Genomic DNA, 21,971 nt, shown 5'->3' with positions numbered 1-21,971 from the left:
ATTTTTACACACAATTGGAAGTAGTAAGCCTAGTACCTAAGGCCTTCTCCAGGGTTTGGGCAAATGTCTGCTATGTTTTGTACAACCCGCTGGGTTTTCCAGGAGTTGGCCTTGCCTCTCAGACCCAGCCACACGCCTCTTCCTTGCTTGCACTACCCAACAGTTTGCTACCCCACATAAGCCAAGTTGTGTCATTCCACCCTGCCATTTCCTATGCCACAAGTATGAAGCTTTCTATCCCACCGGCCCCTCCCCCAAGTCCTAATCACCGTGATTGAGGATAATGATTAATTCAAAGCTGGTCTTGGTTCAGTGGGAACTACTTTGTCCAAAGGGTTGTAAGTCCAGGCTCTAATCACTCCACCTCAAGGCTAGTCCTTAGCGAATGACTGACCAACCCTAGGGATCAGCTCTGTGGTATAGGTCATGCACCAGCTCTCCTTGCAGCCCCTGCTAACACTGGTCTCAACCTAGACCGTGTACCTTCCAAACTCTCTCCCCTGGTGCTTTGCCCCCGTTTCCCACCCCGCTTGCTTTCTCAGGCAGCCCCAACTGGGACCTGACTTAAAACAGCAAAGATGCTCCTGCCTCCTACCCCTCCTCCACAGGGCCATACTCACGCTTCCAAACATAGCTCAACAATCCCCTCCTCTATGACTATCCACCCAGGCAGAATCCATCCATCTACCATAGACAGTATCATTGCACTACTGTGTGCCAGGTGCTATGCTAAATGCTGGGGTGAAGCAAAGAGCCTTTTCTCCAGGACCTCATGGGTATATGGCAGACACAGCACATAAGGAGATAGTAGCATCACCCAATAAAGCAGCAATAGAGACAAATAGGTGCTCAAGTACCAGGCTCTGCCTGAGGACAGCATCAGTGATGTCTGAAAAAGATGATGAGTCCCAAATGGTGGGTAGGGGTTGGCCAGTCAAGGAGGAATGGGAGTGAAAAAAAAAAAAAAAAAGAAAAGAAAAAGAAAAAGCGAGTTCCAAGAAAAGAGCTCAGCCCAAACAAGAGCCTGGATAAGAGGAAGAGGTCCCAATATAGATGAAGAATTGCAGCAATTTAGTGCTGCCGGAGCACCAAGTATGGCCTTGGGAGTGGTAGGGGATGAAGATGGAGGTGGCAAGGGCCTGCACCAGGGAGGGCCTTGTATACTGTGCCGCACATGGCAAAGAGGCCCATGAGATAAAGCCTGAAATCTATTCATTCATTTTTCAAAAAAAGAAAAGGCTGTGGTGACCTTAATAAGAGAATTTTTAAGTAGAACACAAGGCCAGAAGTCAGACTGCAGAAGTAAGTAGCAGTTGGGAGAATCAGAAGCAGAGACAGTGCTCTCAGGGAGTTTGACTGTCAAGGGAAGGAGAGAGATTGGATAGAAACCCATAGAAAGGGACCTCGCAGAAGGAGAAAGATTGAAGATATAGGAAAGAGGGGGGATGGCAGATAGGCGAGACCCCAGGGAAGGCAAAAGAGAGCGAGAGAGGGAGGGAGGGTGAGATGGGTATAGGCAGAAAGTGATATGGGGAGAATGCTGCCTTCTCCATGCCTGGAAGAGAGTATGTGAGGAGGATGCTACGATGCACCACTTCAGCATCAGCATGCACGGCAGGTGGGGACAGAGGTGAGATACTGCCAGGTGAGTACAGCTGTCTCAGTTCGGGGCCCACACAACACAGGCTCAGCAAATCACCAAGGGAAGCAGAGGCATAGAGACCCTGCCCTGCCCTGCGGGCTCATAACCAACCAACTGGAAGCTGTGCACTCCAGGGCTGATGCGTGTGGCTCGCTTGCATCCCAAGTCCCCCTTCAATCCAAATTCTAGTGTCAGGCAGGAGCTAAAAGGCTTGCAAATTTGGTCCTTGCCAAGGAGAGCCCTGAGAAAGAAACAGCCTCCAATGCAGACAAGCGGGGCTCCGCTCAGTCTCTGTGGTCTCCATCCAGACAGCTGTCCCGAGTCTCTCTCTGCAGTGAGAAATGGAGGAAAAGAAGCTGTTAAGGGAGAGGAGATCGGAGGGAAAGGAGGAGGTTAGTACGACAGTGGAGCTTGACAGACGGAGGAGGAAGGCACAGAGAGGGCAGTGTGAGAACAAGTGTGGAGAAGTGCTTCATGTGCTGTAGTACAGCTGCCCCTCGGGATCCATGGGGATTGGTTCCTGCACCTGCCTCAGACATCAAAGTCCAGGGATACGCAAGTCCCTTGTAGAACACGGCACCATACTTGCATGAAACTTACGTACTTCCTTCCGTATTCTTTAAATCCTCTCTAGATGATTTATAATACCTAATTCAATGTAAATGCTATGTACGTTGTTGTTACACTATATTATTAATACAAAATACAAAAATTAAGACAAAAGGGTTCTGCACGTTCAGTACGGCTTTTTTTCAAGTGGCTTCAGTGCTGGTTGGCTGACTATGAATGCAGAACCCACATATGTGGACGGCTGATTCCACGGGAAACAAGACCACACATCAGAGCTTGGGTAGAGATTTCCTCTACACAGGAGGCCCCTATCTCCGTCTACAGCCTCATCCGCCCTCACTCCCGCTGTCTTGCTGCCCTGCTGGGTGTGCACGGATGCTCCCCTTTCCTGGCTGTCCTCACCCAGTAGATGCACACAGAGGTTCAGGGCTCAGCTCTGGGTCACCTTTTCTAGAAATCTCGTTGAAACATCTCCTCCTTTGTGCTTTCGTACCACTCTGGGTGTTACCTGTTAACAAGTCCTTCTGTCCCAGTAGGCTCTGAGCTCAGTTAGGACAGACTCCCGGGCCCTCCCCATGGTCTGAATGGGACTTACCCCCTGAATTTACATAGTACACTAACCTCAAACTCATAAGTTCATGGCATTAAGAGGGGGGAAACATAATCCAATTCCAGCATTCAGGACGTGAGACCTAGGGGGAGGCTGTGAAGTCACTGGGGGCATGTCCCGAGAAAGTAGCTCCCGTGAGAGGGTTATTACACAAACCTGATGTAGGTCCAACCATTCTGTTTTCTCCCCAGCTCACCATGGGGTCCTCCCTGCACAAGTGCCCCGCCATTGCCACCTGCCTTCCCTAGCACATGCCAACCCAAGGGGGCCACTGGATCTTGAACTTGAAGCTCCAAAACAGGAGATGAGCAAACCTGTTCTCATTACAAAGTTAGGTGCCTCCAGGATTCCCTTGTAACAATGGAAAGCTAACTAATACAGAAGCTGTGTTGGTTCCTTTATTTATTTTTTCATGTTTGATACCATTTTTCCAAAACTCCTCATCTCTTGCCACAAAGTAGGCATCTGTTCCAGCTTACGGAACGAGACTGTGCCAGGCTGATGATCAGAACAAAGATACAGACGGTGAAGGCCCTGAAATCCTTCCTGTTGGCTTGTCTGTAAAGGCTGTGGCGTGCTGGCGGCTGGGAGTGGTGGCAGGAGAGAGGCTGTCTCTGCTGAGCTCCGGCGCTGGCCGCTGAGACTGGGCTCAGCAGTGCCCCCCGGGAGTGGCTCGCTTTCTGTTGCTCACCCCCATAACCCTGTCTGGTCTATAGATAGTGTGTTTATTTTCAGCGTCTTTTGGCTTGGTGGATATTCCCACATCCTGCAGGGCTGCAGAGTAAGGTCAGAGTCATAGAAGCAAGCACCCCGTGTCCCAAGAAATCCCTCCCATGGCCCCCTCCACTTCTGCAGGCCCCAGCAGTGACCTGGAGCTCTGGGCTCTGGCTTTGCCCTGCGCTTCACTTTACCCTGTCATTACAACAGCTATTATTCTTCAGGCTCACGGGCGGATGGTGACTAATAATAACATCATGGGAAAAACAAATGCAAATCATCGAATAAGCAGATCCTGTACCACATATTAATAATTCAAAGTAACTGCTACATCTACCCCCCAGGTCCCAGAAGGAAAGAAGAACATTGTGCACCCTGCTCTTGCTCTTCTCAGCAGGGATTGTAAAGCAACGCGTTCTGTTCCCAGCTTGGGCACTTTGTGCTTCTAGGTGACGTAGAAAGAAGGGCCCTGGCCACTTCAGTACTTTCCTGCCCAATGGCCATTGTCTTCTCCTGGCCCTGTTCTGTGGCTTCGATTGTGCCCCCCACCCCTAAAGGTATGCTGAAGTCCTAACCACCAGTACTTGTGAATACAACCTTATTTGGAAATAAGATATCCGTAAATGTAATCAAGCTAAAGTGAGGTCGGACTGGATTAGGTAGGCCCTAAATCCAGTGACTGGTGTCCTCAAAGGACAGGGACACTGGATCCAGGCAGGAGAAAGCCACGTCAAGACGGCAGCACAAACTGCAGTTTTGCAGCCACGAGTCAAGGTACGCCAAGGCCTGCCTACGATCACCAGAAGCTAGGAGAGCGACAAGGGACAGATGCCGCTCTGGTACCTCAGAACAGGACCCTGCCAGCACCTTGACCTTGGACTTTGCGCCTCCACAGCTGAGAGCGACTAAGTTTCTGTGGTTTAAGCCACCCAGTCTGTGGTATGTTGTTCTGGCAACTTTAAGAAATGCATACACGCCCTCCCTCTCCATGTGAGGAAGAAATGAGCTGAGTGATTCTTGCGGCCTTTGGCTTGAGCAGTGAGGCAGTCTCAGGATGCTGGCCAGGGCGCATGCCTGCTAGGTGAGCTGACCTATTAGGGTCTTAAGCCTGAAGTGGAGGGAAGGAAACGTCCAGAAAGACTGGGGAATCGATTACCATGAAGGAGAAGGAAGGGCTAAGCTGAGAAAGGGAAGTGTTCATGCGGATCCATCGGTCTCCATGCAGAAACAGCCGGGAAGGAGCCAGAAAGATACATGTGTAACCTCAGCTAGCTATCTACCCGACAGCTGAGAGCAGGCAAGGCAAGGCAGGAGTGGGGTTCAGAACAAGCAGGCTCCAGGAGGAGATCCTGTTCTTTAAGAAAGGAGGGAAATCTGCAAGGTGGCAGAGTGTTGCTTGTCAAGTGACTTCATGAAAATGTGTCGATCTCAGGGTGGAAACAGATCAGGTGAGGAGACAAGGACACGCATGACGCAAGCCCCATGGATATAATGATGGATGGATTGGTTTTAACCTGTGATGAAAACGGACTTGAGGGAAGTCGCCCTAAAGGGCAGCTTTGACCATTCAGGCATCCGCTACACAGCCCAAGTGATGGCAAGCAAGGCATCTGCCGACTCTCCAACTCGCCCCTTTGTTAATTCAGTCTCTCAGATCACCAAAGAGGCCACCGGCAACTACAGGAAAGTCACAGGCACCTTGGGAGAAAGGGTTATGACGTCATCACATTCATTCACTTGACAAGTGTTTTGAGTGTTGCTATGTGCAGAGCACCGCACATTCATCCAACATGAAGGGGAATGAGGTATGGTCCCTGCCCCTGAGAGCCCACAATTAGAAATGAGGGAGTTAGACAGGAAGATAGAGGAAAAATACAATATGATCAATGCAACAATAAATACAGGAATAAACTGTTATGAGAAGCATAGAGGAAAACAGCTGGGATTGGGATGCAGGTTCATACTCTCTGAGAAGGGAAGAAAATGAGTGTGGTGAGCCTTCTACCTTCCATGCTAAGACGGATCTTCCAATAAACCTGAAAAGGAAGATAATTTAAGGAGCATGCAGAGCTCTCTCTGTCGGAGAAGAAGGTTAAGGAAATCCCAAGGAAGAGAATGCAGTAGCACTGCCCAGGGATCTCTTTAGTTCGGTGTACTTAGTTTAGCTCCGTTTGGCTCAGAATTTTAAAGAGAATGTACACAAAATGAAAAAGAGTCCCCTCAGAGACAGACAGATGCTGATGCAGGTCTGTGAGCGTAATGTGGAGAAGGCCAACGCCCTAAATCAGCTGCTCCACGCTGCGGGGCCAGAGGCTGCGGGCCTCCTCCAAGCTGCAGGGTGGCCGCTGGCAGCCTGCTCAAGCAGACACGGAAGACTCCCAGGCCTGCTCCCCTCTCTTCACAGGCAGGGAAGTGCTCTTTGGTTGAAGGGGTGGCAGAGGTAGGAAGAGGGACCCAGAGCCCAGGTGAGTCAAGAACTCCCGAGTGCTCCCGAGAGGGGAGTGGCTCTTGAATTCTGGGTCCCGTGGGACCAGCAGGGAGACTGGGAGAGGGAGGAGAGGCCAGAGCAGGCATAGGTCATTCTGATCTCCAAAATGGAAAAGGGGTGGATTGGGACAACAGCACCACTTAGAGGGGCTTAGACTGTGCCAGGCGCGTGTTCCCGTGGACAGATGAACGGAACTGGGATGTGACGTGACTGCCTGAGGTTGCACGTGGTGGCCAAGCTCCAGCACAGCCCGCTCCAATACGACAGGTGTCATTTCTACCGCCAACTCTGTTCCTGCAACTCGGGCAAATCTTCCTCTTTCAGCCTCAGTTTCCCTCTCTGTGAGATACGAAGAAACAACTCCAGGGTCTCTCTCTGCGTTACCAAGCTAAGATTTTCTTGGATTCACCTGCAGCCTGTCTTGCCTATCCAGGCGCCCCATCCTCACGCCCCCCACCTTGATTCTCCTTGAGATCAGCCCGTGACTACTCACCAGCACTGTGTGCTTGTAGGCCCGGTGAATCACAATACTGTAGCCAAATACAGTCACGTCCACCTGCTTGACCCACAAGGCCAATGACGGATCCCGGTCCTCATTCTTGGCTGTGACCATGAACTTGGGGAAAGAGTCTGAAGTTGGCCTGTTCCCTGTGGTGCAGAGGATGAGCGGGCAGCTGGTCTGGAAGTCAAACGGGTAACCATCGAAGGTGAGGTAGTGGCCGTAGCCGGAGACGATGCAGGAGGCGTCAGTGCGGGCCTGGCAGTGGTACAGGCTGCTGCCCTCCATGCAGTATTCATCCTCCTTGCAGGGGATGGTCTCACAGTGGACACTGTTGTCCGTGCCGTTGCAATAGCAGAAGATCTGGCAGTCCTGGTCCACCCAGAAGCTCTCGTTGGTAGCAAGCTGGTGGCCCTCAAAGTTGCAGCCACACTCACTCCGGGGGACACACTGGCTGCCCTGCAGGGCATAGCCCTCGTCACACTGGCACCCCTCAGAGCAGCTCTCCACACAGATGGGCCCCAGGGCCAGGGTTTCACAGGTCTCCGTGCACGTCATGCACTCCTCAAAATGGCTGTTCTCCGGACATTCTAGAGCTGCAGTGGTCAAGGAAAAGACAGACTTTAGTAAGCGGCAGAGGTCAGAGAGAGAATGTGTGTGTATGTGTGTGTACATTGTGTGCATGTGTGTGAGCGTGCACGTGAGTGTGTACAGCACAGGATGCTCTGTGAGTGCCGTGTGGCTGGAACCACTGGCATCCTCATTTGGCAGGGAGACTGACCACATCCAGTGAGCCCCTCATTTGCGTGCTCGGCTGGTGCAGGTGCCAAGTCCCTGTGTACCTTAGCTCAAGAATGTAAGTAAAAGGAAAGTAAGGCAAATCTCACCAGCCCTATCTTTGGGTGAGGAACCTGCAGTTGAGCGATTTAACTCAACCTAACTGGGAAGCACCAGAGAAGGAGGCAGGCTCTGGAGACGGGGCTGTGCAGGAAGGGGCAAGTGCTTCCGGCTCAGGGAGCCTGCACCATGCCCTTAAATCGGCCGTGGTATTTAACATCTCTGAGCTCCGGGTTCTTCTTTCATTCAGCAGGGAGCATATTTACCAACTAGTGTTGTTCTGAACACTGACCATTGGCATGAGGCCCAGGAGTCTCAACACACAGCCCTCCCTGCGCCCTCTTAGCTCTTCCTTCTATCACACGGAGAGGCGGAACGCAGGGGTCTGGACTCTGCAAGCTGGCCCAGTGTCGTGGCCTCTGTGGTCCTTTCTCTGCTGCTGTTGCCCTCGGGCCTCCTGCACCTCCTCACCACCCTCCGCACACACTCACCCACACCACCTGAACTTGCACTCTTTCCTCTGTCTTGATGGCCCTCTGCAAAGCCGCTTCCCACCCATCCTTAAAGATTCCTTTCAAACTGCACTTCCACCTAGAAGCCCTCCTTGCTAGATCAAGTCTCTGTACCAAAAAGCAGAGCCCATGCACTGGCAACAGCACGTGCCACTCAGCATGGGGTTCTGGTACACTTCCCACTTGTCTCCCCAATGCAGGTTGGTCCCAGCGTGAAGGGGGCAGGGACAGAAGCACAGAAGAAATCAACCTACAGGTCTGTGAAACCTACGGGTCCGCCAAGGTGCCCACCACCTGCTGGAAAGATAAGATCTTTCCTTTAAAACTTCCTCTGGTTCTTGTACATACCATCATGCCTTAATAGTGTTTTATAATCCAAGGACACAGAGGACACTACAGAGAAATAAATTGCGCGGCAGTAATAGCTCTGCCCACAAGTACCGACTCAATAGTTCTGCACAGTGTACTGGAAGCCAATCTTTTTTTCCTCTGGGCTAAAGGACTATCTCCCTTCCCATTGACTACAATACTGTACGGCGTTGGAGTTGAAGGCTAGTTCAGCACTGATTATATACGTCTGTATAGAGGGATTTTCACATTTGTCTCTAAATTATGAATGTTGTAACACTGACTGCAGGTTTATGGTGATAGCAAATAACATGACTTATTTAAATGGCTCTCGCTTTATGACTTATTGTGTTGTCTGAATTTGTCTCAAAGTCTGGAACATGCAGACATGGAGTAATAAAACTTCCCCCAGCCCCTGAAATGCCTCTGTAAAATCACTTAATTGGGCAGCCTGACTCTGCCAACGGGAGGGCTGGTTAAAAATAACTGAAAAGCAGTGGTTGTGGCTCTAGGTTCAAAGGAGGTCACGTGCCTGATTGACAGCTGTTGCCCAATCCAATTCCCACTCCGAAAGCCCCTGGCCGGATTAACCCCCTTGTACCTGGAGACATGATTAATCAAGTCTCGATGCACCCATCGTCACCGGACCCAAGGATACCAAGTCTCAATGAGACGTCCTAGGGAGCATCCCAAGTGTGAAGCCTGGCCCTCCATCTGAGGAAGCCCTGTTCCACGTGGCTGCTTCTGCCCAAGCTGCCGCTAAGACAGGCACTTCCAAGCGTTTGCTCCAGCTCTGCTGGCCCAGATGGGGCGGAGTGAGAAGCTCTCCTTAGCAGCCAGGGGATGGAGGAGCATCGGCACTGTGTCACTGTAACTGGGCATGCACGCTGCCACCAAACTATGCAAAGAAAATCCAGAAACAAGCCTCGCTGGCCAGGAATGACTAGTCCTAAGGAATGGCCCAGCAACGAAACAGACTTGGTATGGGGGAGACGTGGTCATCCTGCATCCTATGAAATACAACTAGAAAGCTGGGTGTGAAGGCAGGAGTAGAGATCGCGTTGGATAAGCCAGGGATAGGACAAAGGAAGATGCTGAGAAGTGGACTGAACAGAAGGATTTGGGAAAGTATGATAAGGTCCCATTGGATGTGGTGGTCAACAGAGACCATGGAAGTGCTCCCCCTGCTGGTGACTATTTACAAGGGCTCCCAGAATTCCAGCTGTAGGATCCATAGCTTCTGCTATTCCCTTCCCAGGTGCGTAGCTGCCCTCCTCTGAGATGACAGCCACCACGCCTTTGGACTTACCAAGCCAGAAATAATAGATTTTTTTTGGACAGGCAGAGTTAGACAGTGAGAGAGAGAGAGACAGAGAGAAAGGTCTTCTGTTTTCCGTTGGTTCACCCCCAAGTGGCCGCTACCACTGGCGTGTTGCGGCCGGCGCACTGCGCCAATCCGAAGCCAGGAGCTAGGTGCTCCTCCCTGGTCTCCCATGGGGTGCAGGGCCCAAGAACCTGGGCCATCCTCCACTGCACTCCCAGGCCACAGCAGAGAGCTGGCCTGGAAGAGGGGCAACCAGGACAGAATCCAGCGCCCCAAGCAGGACTAGAACCCGGGGTACCAGCGCCGCAGGTGGAGGATTAGCCTAGTGAGCCATGGCGCTGGCCTAGAAATAATGGATTTTAAAATATGTGTGTGTGTGTGTGTGTGTGTGAGAGAGAGAGAGAGAGAGAAGAAAGAGAGAAAATGTGGTGGCAAAGCAAAGACTCCAAGAGCAAGGGGCTCCCTTCACCCAGATCTTGGTTTCTAATAAGATCTGCTCCCTCCCCCAGCATATACTGGGGCTTCTTGGAGTAATGCTCATTCCATTCTTGGGCAAAGAAGGTCAAGAGGTGAGTGTGAAGCATCTTATTACACCAGAAAGTAAGAAAGTATTCAGAAACAATGACAGAAGTGTGCCCAGGGGACACAAGAGCTGGCTTGAGGGGCTCCAACAGGCCAAACCTGAAACAATGTATTAATGCCAAAAGCAGTCAACAAGTATAAGATGAAGTCATTGGAAAAATAGGAATCCCCGTCCACACTGATGAGAGAGAAGCATAGGATGGACGGATCAAGCGATAGGCAGACGAGGGAGGGCTCTCGCTTACGGTAGAATGACAACTGCTGCCTGGTAACGGGGGAAGGGGTTGGCCCTGGGAACTGTCAGTGTGTGATCCTCAAGCACAAGATTGAAACAAAGCAAAAATCCCCACTGGGCGCTCAATCCAGGAGGGCAATTTTGATGAAGAACAAGATACTTGTACAATCTTAAAGTATCCACACAGTCAGCTTATTATCTGTAAGGGAAAATACACAGTGACTGTAGAGCAGGGGACCAGTGTGCGCATCACCATGGGCAGGACCTCATGAGAAACCCAACAGGGCCAAGGCAGGAGGCTGAGCGGGAATGTGCAGCTGAAGCTTGTCTCGGGGAGACATCAGGCCCCGGTGAGGGCCCCCGAGTGGGGGATGCTGCGTTCTTCCAAATGCCAAGGTCGTGAAAGACAAAGAAGGCTCAGGGACCCTTCCAGACTAAGGGAGACGGAAGAGACATGGCGACACAATGCAACAGCGTGTGGTCCTGGACTGGATCTCTACTGAAGGGAAGAAAATACCCACATAGCACCCCGAGGGATGTTCCTGATCAGCTGGCAGCAGTGGGGCATGGATGCTCACTTATTGCACGCGGGTCTGTCTCCGAAGAGTGACGGCCGTACTGTGGCTACATGAGTGGGTGTGCTTATTGTAGGAAGCACGCTCACAGGTTTTAGGGGCCAAGGGCAAGATGTCTACAACCTGCTCCGAAACAGAGAGGGGGGCAAGGGGAGGAGAAAGCCAATGGCTAACATGGGTTAATCCAGGGAATGGGTGTGTGAGTGCTCTGGCAACTATTAAATTACTTTGAAATAAAAGTCAAGCAAACTAAGTTCGGAAGCAAGGTAAAAGGACAGAGCTTAAGAGCTTGCAGGGGGCCAATGCCCTGGCCTGAAGTGCCGGCATCCCACATGGGTGCCGGTTCGAGTCCCAGCTGCTCCTCTTCTGATCCAGCTCTCTGCTATGGCCTGGGGAAGCAGTAGAAGATGGACCAAGTGCTTGGGTCCTTGCACCAGTGTGGGAGACCCAGAGGAAGCTCCTGGCTCCTGGCTTCAGATCGGCGCAGCTCCAGCCGTTGCAGCCATTTGGGAGTAAACCAGCGAGTGGAAGATCTCTCTCTCTGTGTCTCTACCTCTCTCTGTAACTCTGTCTTTCAAATAAATAAAATAAATCTTAAAAAAAAAAAAAAGAGCTGAGCAGGATGCAATCTAATGGCGGCATTAGGTTTGGTTTAGGGGCTGGGTCCAGGTGAGGTGTTTGGTGCTCCAGGCTCGGGTCCCACCCTCTCAGCCACTCCTTCTTCTGCCCACTCTATTACTCTTCCCCGTGCTCTCCGCTCCCATGAGCCAGGCTGCCTCAACCCTCCCCAGCAGCCATCCTAGTGACTACTGGTGCTGCCACGGCCCTGCCAAGAGAGACGAGTTAACTCTGGGGACAAAATGAAAAACCTGCAGCATGGCGCTCTCTTAATGGCCCTGTCTAGCTTGTCCCAGGGAGTGATGCTAATCTCTACAGCCTGGAAAGCTCTCTGGCTGGTTGCCTCCTATCAAAATGAAGAGAGCCCTTTCGGCCAAGGGAGAAGGTACCTATGGAGCCAACACAAACATTTCTAGTCCTTTGATACAGAGTTTGTACCTCTGCTAAGTAAAACTACAAGTCAATGGGGTGGCTAATTGCCCTTCAATTAAATTATTGTATAGGGGTTGACACTTTGGAGTAATGGGCAAAGCTGTCGCCTGCAGTGCTGACATCCCATATGGGCGGGCACTGGTTCAAGTCCCAGATGCTCCACTTCCCATCTAGCTCCCTGCCAATGCACCTGGGAAAGCAGTGGAGGATGGCTCAAGTGCTTGGGACCCTGCACCTGTGAGGGAGACCCAGAAGAAGTTCCTGGCTCCTGGCTTTGGATCAGCCCAGCTCCGGCTGTTGCAGCCATTTGGGAAGTGAATCAGCAGATGGAAGATCTCTCTCTCTCTCTCTCCCACTCTCTGTAACTCTGCCCTTCAAATAAATACATACATAAATCTTTTAAAAAGTTATTGTATAACTAGAAATGAAAACATAGGTGAGAACATTCTGGTTTGGGCCTTCTAGAAGAAGCATGAGATTAGGGAAGGGATTCACAATGCAATTGTCCTCAAGTAACCAAGGGGGATTGGTTCCAGGATCCCCCATGGATACCAAAATCCATGGATGCTCAAGCCCCTTACATAAAAGATCATAGCAGGGGCCATGACTGCTGTGTTGCAGTGGGTTAAGCTGCCACCACTTGTGACAGCAACATCCCATATCAGAGTGCCTTTCCTAGTCCTGGCTACTCCACTTCTGATCCAGCTTGCTGCTAGTGCCCCTGATAAGGCATTGGAAGATGGCCCAAGTGCTTGGACTCCTGCCACTCGTGTTGAAAACAGGAGGGAGTTCTTGGCTCCTGACTTTGGCCTGGTCCAGATCCAGCTGGGGTGGCCATTTTGGGAATGAACCAGTGGATAGGAGATTCTCTCTCTCTCTCTCTCTCTCTCTCTGTGTGTGTGTGTGTGTGTCCCTCTCTCTCTATCACTTTGCCTTTCAAACAAATAAATAAATCTTGAAAAACAGCATAGTAATTGCAAATGACTTATACACATCTTCTCATATATTTGAAATCATCTCCAGATCACTTATAATACCTAATATAATGTAAATAGTTATTATACTGCATTGCTTTGGGAATAATGGCATGGAAAAAGTCTGCACGTGTTCAGTACAGATGTAATTTTTTGGGGGGTGGAGGATATATTCAATCCACAATTGGTTGCATCCCACAGATGCAGAACCTGGATATAGAGGGTCTACTGTAAGCTCAGTCCCACCAGGGGGCCAAGTCCTGAGTAAGAAAGCGTAGTGTGGCATCAATTCCTCCCCCAGGCGGCCTCCCCCACAACACAGCCCCCACTTACGGCAAAAGTCATAGGTGCGCCAGGGGCCCACCTCCACGTCTGCGTTCTTGCAAGCACTTGCATACCGGGCCACAGAGTCACAGAGCTCCGATTCGTTGCCCCCGCTCTGGCAGAGGCGGAAAAGGCAGGTGCGGTAGTAGGCAGTGACATTGACCACCCCATGGCACTCGAGAAAGGAGCTGTTGGAGGGGTCGTTGATGATGCCGCACCTGGAGCGGCTGCGGTAGAACTTGAGCAGCTCCGAGTCGTTGTTGCAGGCCTTCAGCAGGTCCCCACACTCCCCGTTGCAGATCTCCTCGAACGTCGTCCAGCTCTCCAGGAACACGGCCAGGTTGTCCGTGCACTTGCCATTGGGGAGGCAGAACTCGTCGCTGGCGTTTGCGTTGAAGAAGCCACACAAGCCCCCGGTGCAGTTGAAGTAGATGGTGGACAGCCGGATGTACAGCAGGCCTGTGTCTGAGTACTGCACAGTCACGATGCCCTTGGACTCCACCGCCGTACTGTTTTTGTCCCGGTAAATTTCCAGCTTCCCCGAAGCATGGAAAAAAGGTAATTCCACTTCCTGACCATTCAGCTGGAAAAAAATTAATAAATAAACAAATCACGCGCATGAATTCTGGAGACACACAATCCCCACCACTTCCTAGGCGGTCCTGCCCCTGATTGGCCCTTTGAGAAATGTCGAAAAGCTGTTGGTCCAGGGGAAGCTCACAAATACCAGCTGTTTTGTCGAGCATCTCCTTCTTTCATGTGGGACTCCCATTTGGCCTTTTTTTTTTTTTTTTTTTTTTGGACAGGCAGAGTGGACAGTGAGAAAGAGAGAGAGACAGAGAGAAAGGTCTTCCTTTGCCATTGGTTCACCCTCCAATGGCCGCCGCGGCTGCGCTGATCCGAAGGCAGGAGTCAGGTGCTTCTCCTGGTCTTCCATGGGGTGCAGGGCCCAAGCACTTGGGCCATCCTCCACTGCACTCCCTGGCCACAGCAGAGAGCTGGACTGGAAGAGGGGCAACCGGGACAGAATCCGGCGCCCTGACCGGGACTAGAACCCAGTGTGCCGGCGCCACAAGGCAGAGGATTAGCCTAGTGAGCCACGGCACAGGCCTCCCATTTGGCCTTTACCTGTGTGTGTTCAATACCCTAGGGTATCCCAGAGCAAACAAAATTGAAATGTGAGCAATAATCGCTCTGAATGTTTTCTTCCTGTGCCCTACAGCTCTATTTCAGTAGCTTTTTCCAGACAGGTCCTTGTCTGCCCCACTTTTCCGGCCCCTTCTTTTCCCTTCAGCACTTGCTTTCCCGAGCCCTGTGCCTTGGAGACACACAGTATACTTATCATGAGCCAACTGCCCAGCTACCCAGCTGCGTCTCACTACTCCTTCAATGAGTGCATCTCTGCCGATGCATCAGTGGGAACGCTCTGCACAGTCAACGGGGCTGGCTTTTGTTTCTCTGCACAGGAGTCGTGTGATACCATTGAAGTGCCCACTGGACTGGGATGGGGGAGCTCCCCCCCGCCACACCCAAGCACCAGCACAATTAATGGGGGCTTATTCGCCAGCCCTTTGGAGTGTTCATGTGGAAACAAGAAATTGCACCAGATGATCTCCAAGATTCTTCCTAGAACTACAGTCTACAGGTATGGGTGCCTAATGACAGGTCTCTATTAGAGCAGGTTAGAGAGGTGAGAGGCGCCCCATGCGCTACCCCACGTGGGTTCTCATCTACAGGGAGGAGTTAGTTGGGACAAAGGTTAGGAGCACAGATCCTGGAGCCAGACTGCCTGGGTTTGCATCCTGCTTCGTGGCTGTGTGTCCCCGAGGAAGTCACCGTGACTTCTCTGTGTCTTGGTTTTCTCATCTATACAGCAAGGACAATGAGCTTATCTAAGAAGACTGAGTGTGACTTGGGACAGTGCTCCGCACACAGGAAGCTGTCGGCGAGTGTTGGCCATGAGGGAGGGCTACTCGCACTCTGCCTATCTAATTAGGGAAATTCCAGCTTTATTCTGTGTCTCCAAGACAGAATCTCAGTCCAGGCACATGGTTAGAAAACACTCCCATTTCCAAGTTCTTGCCTTCCTATAATCCACTCGCTGGGGGAGGCAGACGACACACCTGCAGAGACTGGCAAGCTCCTTCACTTGGCGAGACTCATCCAAACTCCCTCCAGGGGAGCAAGGACCCTTACCTTGACTTCTGAAGCCCCGACTCCTCCTATCTTGACCTCCTGGTCGGCCACCAGGATCCGAAGACCTCGCAGCCAGGCGGGCCCTGCATCAGGCTTCCTCTTGTTGATATCGATCTCCAGGTACTCCGGGCGGTCGGGGCAGGTCTTCAGGAGCGTGTAGGAAAACTCGGAGGGGAAGGCGTAGGCGGCGCCGTCAAAGGTATGCAGCACCTGGTTCTGGCTGAGCAGGCACACGGTCTCCCGCTTGGGGAAGCAGCCCTGGTAGCCATCCTCCACTGCGCACACCTCCCCACTGCGGCAGGTCTTGTTGAAGCAGTAGATGTCCCCGCCCTCCTCGCACAGGCACTGCACCGTGCAGTTGGCCGTGGCCCAGAAGAACTCCCCCATGGTGTAGTAGTGGCCATCAAAGTCGCAGCCGCACTTGTGCAGCGGCACGCACTGGCTGGTGCTGAGCACGAAGCCCTCGTTACACTCGCAGCCTTCCGTGCACGGCGTGGCGCAGTTCTGAGAGGCTGTCAGGTCTGAGCACGTGTCGGGGCAACTGCTGGTGCACACGGAGTAGTGGCTGAAGCTCGGGCACTGCACGGTGGACACTGGCGCAGGGAAAGGAAGAGAGTGTGGTCACAAGGTGAGCCAGAATCAACTAGCACAGGGCGTGGGAGAAAAGAAGCCGCCTTCTGGGAGTGAGGGCCAAGCTGAGGCTTGAGGTGGGTTAAAAAAAAAACCCACTTGCTTACTTGCCTATGACTACGAAGCAGTTGGATGATGAACTTGTACTTGAATTTGATCGTCTTGATTGAAAGTAAACTTCAGGTCACTATCTAACTTGACAAGATCTGTTACCCAATATGTTTTTTTTTTTGTTTTTTTTTTTTTTTTTTTGTAATTTGGTTATCTGCAACCATCAGTATGTGTAGCGGTCTTCAACCGATGAACACACAGGGTGATCTGAGTTAAAAGAGTCTAGCCCATTCCAAGGAGAAACTCAATCCAACTTCCAGGAGAAGTGGGAAAGGCAACTGTTGGAGGAGCAGCTTGGAAAATCTGAGATTTCTAAGTGAGAGGTACTTGAAATACACAAGAACATCCAAGAGAGAACTCTGGGGACAAATTCACTGAGACATCCAAATAGAAGAAAGGACCCTGGCTATCTGAGGAGATTGTGTGCTTGTTCCACTGGAAGAATGGGTTGGAATTAGACGCCTTCTGAATGCCTGTCTTGCCTTAGGAACCTGCAACTCCTATTTTAAGAACATCTGAGTCTACACAGACATTTGAATCCAACAGGCAGAGCTCAGTAAACTAGCTTTCTGAATTAAATATAATTTATCCACTAATGGGATGAGGGAGCGAGGGAGGAAGAGAGAGAGGAGGGAGAAGAGAGAAATGTAGCAGATGAGAGAGTATTACCATTAGAAAAAAAATACATAGCTATTATAGGAAAATTTTTCCTTGGGCAATTTGGATGCTCCTGGAGTCTGTCAGGATCAAAGAGAAGCCACATTGAACCTCAACTTGAATCATGATATGGCTGCTCTGGGTATAATAAAGGCTGTTCAATCCCGCAGTAAGAAAAATACACTGTGGTGCAGTAGTTTGACCAATGCTCTAAGATTTGAATCCAATACATGATGATTTTATGTGAATCAGACCGATAGTTACAGAGGAAAAAATCTCCCTCTGGTCTCGGGCTTCAAAGAAAGTTCTAAATCTTCTCACCTCCAAAGCACTCTCAAATGCACGCGTTATAATTTTTGGTTTATTCACGTAGAGAAAACCAAGGACCAGGAAGAAAACAAGCTTCAGAGAAATTGCCTGTTTGTTTGTTTGGTCGTTGGAAAATTTTAGATAAACAGGACAAGAATGTTAGCAGCTGAGAAGGAGAAACTGGGGAGGTAACTAAATGACAACAAAGCATGTGGTCCAAAGGAGCCTGGACGCCCCCAGAGTTGGGGCTTTTCCTAGTCACTGCTGGCACTCCAGAACAAGAGTGCTTCTTGATGAGCCCGGGGCACTGCCTGTCCACAGCCACATCTTCAATCGGCAACAGTGGGTCAGTGACACGCACAAACCCTAACGCGTCTGAAAGTGGAGAGTGAAGAACCCCGGAGCAGTGGCTGGAGTTTCCACCCGGGAGCTGACTGTTTTCCTGAAGGCCGGTTTTCATCACCCAGGCCAGCATCTGCCCTGACTCCACAGGCACAAACACAGCTCCTCCTGCCACTGCCCCTCTCAGCCCTGGGGCTGCCATCCATCCCGGCTACGGGGCCTTCCTCCAGCCAAGTGCGTCCTGCACGTACTGCATATTTCCAGACCACTCGCGCTCACCAGTGGATTCTTATTTCCTGGCTAGGATATTGGGTTGGGGTGGAGGTTGGGGGAAGGGAGGGTAAAGATCTTGCTGCAGTTCATTTTTTATAATGTGTGATAGCTCAGCCTTACCCGAGTCTGAGGTCGGGAGTGTTAACGAAGACATTTGGAGGAGCCCTGACACCCAGTTCCTGCCCCCTGCCCAAGAGATCTCTCATGGGGTTGGGATGCCAGCTTACCACACCCAGTCTGGATTCGCCAGTCTCCAATGGGGATGCCAAGGGCTTGGCACACAAGTGCATAGGCTTGGATGGCTTGACAGAGAAGCGTGCCATTGTCCCTCACGCTGCACAAGTCATAAACACAGCTGTGCACAAAGGCCGTGGGGTCCACGACGGTGCCACACTCCCACAGGGGGCCGTCCGTCTTGTTGAGGAAGCCACAGTAGTCGGAGCCAAAGTAGAGGGCTTCGGTGGCGGCATCGCACTGGGTGCAGTTGTCCACGCAGCCCGAGTCACACTTCCAGTCGGCGTGGTAGACACGCCAGCTCTCTCCCAGATCCAGGACGGACATGGCGGGCCGGCCGTCGGGGCGGAGGAAGTCGTCCAGTGGGTTTTTGTTGTAGTTCCCACAGAGCCCACAGGTGGAGTTTATGTAGGAGCCTGGGATGGAGATGGAGGCGTAATGCTGGCCATCAAACGTCACTAAGAGCCCAAAATCTGTTTCCACGGCAGTAGACATGCCACTCGGGTAGATTCTCACTGCCCCCAAGTCTAAGGTGACGGGCAAAGAGGTCACTAGGTCATTCACCTGCCAACAACAGCAACAGCAAAGGGCCAGTGAGCAGGTGCCCGGGCAATGAGTTCCAGCAGAGCTCAGGGAAAGAAGGCAAAGTAATTCAGTGCTCCAGAGAGAACGGCTACCCAAAATGTCCAGGCTCCAGTGGGCTTACCTCTTATGAAGGCCAAGGCCTGGCGGGGTGGGGGCGGGAATTTTTGCATAGCAGCTGGGTGCAGGCACTGTGCATTTGCGCTGAGATAGCTGTGGCATTGCTGGCGCCACGGCAGCTCCTCTGGGAATCGGGCGATTGTCAGCCCGCCCTGGCTGTCTCTAGGCTAGCTTCAAGTCTTCTCTTGAAAACACAGTCCTCTCACTTCTCCTCCAAATATCCATTCTTTAAGTCTCAGCTTAGATTCCAAATTTTCCTTGAACCCCTGCTACGATCAGCCCTCCCTGGTCCTCCAGCCGGCAGAAGTGTGTGCCACACAGCTAAGCTTCGAGCTCGTATGTGCTTTGCCCTGTCCCTTGCTGACATTCAACAACAGCAAGTCTGAGCACCTGCTAGGCACCAAGCACCATGTCAGGAGCTGAGAAGTAAAGGATTTGGATGTTGAGAGCTCCCCTCAAGGAGCTCCTAGCCTGCCAGAAAAAAGGGACACAAACTGATATTTATAGTGCACTGTTTTAAATGGGAATCAATAGACGATGCACTAGGAGAACAGTACATGAGCACTTAATCCAGCCTGGGGGAGTCATAGAAGGTTTTGACAGGCAGCTCCGTCTGACCGGGGTCTTCAGAGATAAACAGAAATGTCCAAAGGGAGAGTGAGGGGCACAGGATCCCAGAACAAGAAAAGCAAAGCAGGGGGTTAGCAGCAGCCGCACAAGCTTGGGGAGCAAGGACCCAGGTCGCTGAGCGCAGCGGGCGGGGGCAGCCGGACGTGAACTGGAGGTGTAGCGAGACCCGCTCATTCCACCAAATATCCACGTGGGTCTTTTTGTGTGCCAAGCGAGCGCTGATCCCAGACGTGGGGATTAGCCACGAGTGAGACGGACAAAAACCCTTCTCTCATGGAACTTCTACTTAAGCTGGGGAAACCAACAAACAAGCAAAAGGTGATAAAATATTTACCTACACCAGATCAGTGTTACATAGAAAAATAAAGTGGAGAATACGGATCAAAAGTGTCAGGAAAGGGGGCTTCTAATGTTCAGCAGGGAAGGAGCAGGGCAGGCACTGTGGTGCAACGGGTCAAGTGCTGCTCGGGATGCTTGCATCCCATATTGGAGCGCCGGTTCAAGTCCTGGCTCCTCTGCTTTGGGGCGAGCTTCATGCTTACGGTGCCTGGAAAAGCAGTGGAAGATGGTCCAAGTACTTGGGGCCCTGCTGCCCATGTGGGAGACACAGATGGAGTACTGAGCTCCTGGCTTCAACCTGATCCAGTGCTGGCTGCTGTGTGCATCTGGGGAGTGCACCAACAGATATAAATAAACTCTCTCTCTCTCTCTCTTCTACCTCCCCTCTCCCTCCCTCTCTCCTCCCTTTTTGTCTCTCTCCTCCCTGTCATTCTGTCTTTCAAGTAGATGAAAATAAATTTTAAGAATAACATTTGAGAAAAAAGAGAAGGGCACGTTTGAGATGAAGAAGCAGCCATTGCCTACGTCGAGGGTGGCTCACGAGAGGGAACAGCCGGCCTTTGAGTGGGAACCGGACTGTGCGCTCCCAGAACTGCGGGGGCCAGTGCGGCTGGGGGAGAGAGGTGACAGCGGGCAGTGGCGGACAATGTCAGAGAAAGAACAGTAGTCTGTCAGCCACCCTAAGGACTTTGGCTTTGACTCTGAGCATGACAGAGTGCCAAGGGGATGTTTAGAGCAAAGATCGACAGGATTTGACTTCCGCTTCAAAAGAATCACTTTGGCTTCTGTGTCGAGAACAGATCTTGGAGGGCCTTTTAAGCCAATGTTAAAAAAAAAAACAAAACAATACTTGGATTTCTATTCTGGAGGGAATGACATTGTCAGATCTGCATTTTAGAAAGTCAGTTCTGGCCAGTGTGAAGGACTTACTAAAGTGAATCAAGGTTACAGGCAAAGAAACCAGACAGGCAGCTGCGGCAGGAGTCCAGGGAGCCACGAGGCCAAGGGGCGAGGCTGGATGCAGCAACCAAGGGTGGCGTGAGCTGGTGGCGCTCACTCAGCTGGCCCTGGTGGCTTCTGCGATGAGGAATGAGCAGTGGGCAGAAAACTCACTTACTCACGTGAGTAGGGGGCTTGATGAGCCTCCAAAAGAGAGAGGTCATTTTCTTGCCACACTTACCAAGCCAGGCACCTACAGACACATTCGTGGACTGGGATGAATGAATAGTCCCAGAACAGCCCTCAGTGGGCTTGGCTGTAAGTGCACTTAAATTTTCCAGGCTGCCTCACACCCATCCTGGTTTCTGGCACATTGGAAGGACAATGGTCTTACCTGCTACCATTGTTGCAACTCTCCACGTGGTCTAGGAGCTAAGGCAACTGACAGTCTGAGCACTGCACCCAGATTTACCATGGCAGTTGCCACGTGCCACTCTCCATCCCCAGAGATCAGCCACCAACCCGCACCAGACTCGCCCTTAGTGGGCCGTTCATGGCAGTGCAGGCTTTTGCTGGCCTGCACCTCAAAACTCTTCCAGCCTCTGCCCATTCCCCCAGCGCCAGTGCAGCTAGCACATGTTTAAGTATTTGTTAGAGCAGCAGCCAACTCCTACTACCTGTCCTTCTAACAAAACACCATAAGCAGCAGGAATTTCTTTCTTATGGTTCTGGAGACTGGGACGCCCAAGGTCAAGGTCAAGGTCAAGGTCAAGGTATTGGTGGATTTGGCGTCTAAGGGCCAACTTTCTGGTCCACAGAGGGCACCTTCCCGCCGTGTCCTCACATGGTGAGAGGAGCAAACAAGCTGGGTGCTAATCCCACCCATGGGGGCTCCCCACTCAGGACCTCCGCAAGCCCCACTCCTAAAACCAGCACCGTGAGGGTTAGGTCCTCAACATCTGACCCCTGGAGGACACAGACATTCAGTTCATAGCAGTGCAGGAAGGGGACATGGAAAAGAGGCCTTGAGAAAGAAAAAATCCTGCTACTAGAAGAGCAGAGAAAAACCCAAGGAGTTGACTAATCTGTCCTTATCTGCCAAGTTCAAGGTTAGCCCACAGGGGTGAGAAAAGCCATACTATAAGAAAGGTCAACTAGAAAAAATACTGAACAATCCTTATCCGCTGTTCTGTGCTAGGATGTGGGAAGGGGTCTTCCCAAGTTTGCTGTGATTTTAAATGCCAAATATATCCATGCCCAAGTGTTCTCCTCTCTCACTTCAACGTGTGCTGACACGGGGCAAACTCCACATGTCCTACGCG

At 51.5% G+C, this 21,971-nt stretch overlaps 1 protein-coding gene across 1 annotated transcript in view; it reads right to left on the bottom strand.

Moving 5' to 3' along the window:
• Window positions 1–21,971, bottom strand: part of TECTA (tectorin alpha) — a 71,425-nt gene that overhangs the window by 31,770 nt on the left and 17,684 nt on the right. The window contains exons 7-10 of the mRNA XM_062197211.1: window positions 18,033–18,603; window positions 15,484–16,076; window positions 13,297–13,870; window positions 6,521–7,122 (exon numbers count right to left, since the gene is read on the bottom strand). Coding sequence (XP_062053195.1) covers window positions 6,521–7,122; window positions 13,297–13,870; window positions 15,484–16,076; window positions 18,033–18,603 — 2,340 coding nt within the window. The remainder of the gene's footprint in view (window positions 1–6,520; window positions 7,123–13,296; window positions 13,871–15,483; window positions 16,077–18,032; window positions 18,604–21,971) is intronic.

Source organism: Lepus europaeus, chromosome 7, assembly GCF_033115175.1.
Source record: "Lepus europaeus isolate LE1 chromosome 7, mLepTim1.pri, whole genome shotgun sequence".
Classification (NCBI taxonomy): domain Eukaryota; kingdom Metazoa; phylum Chordata; class Mammalia; order Lagomorpha; family Leporidae; genus Lepus; species Lepus europaeus.
This window is presented reverse-complemented; position numbering and strand designations above follow the sequence as displayed.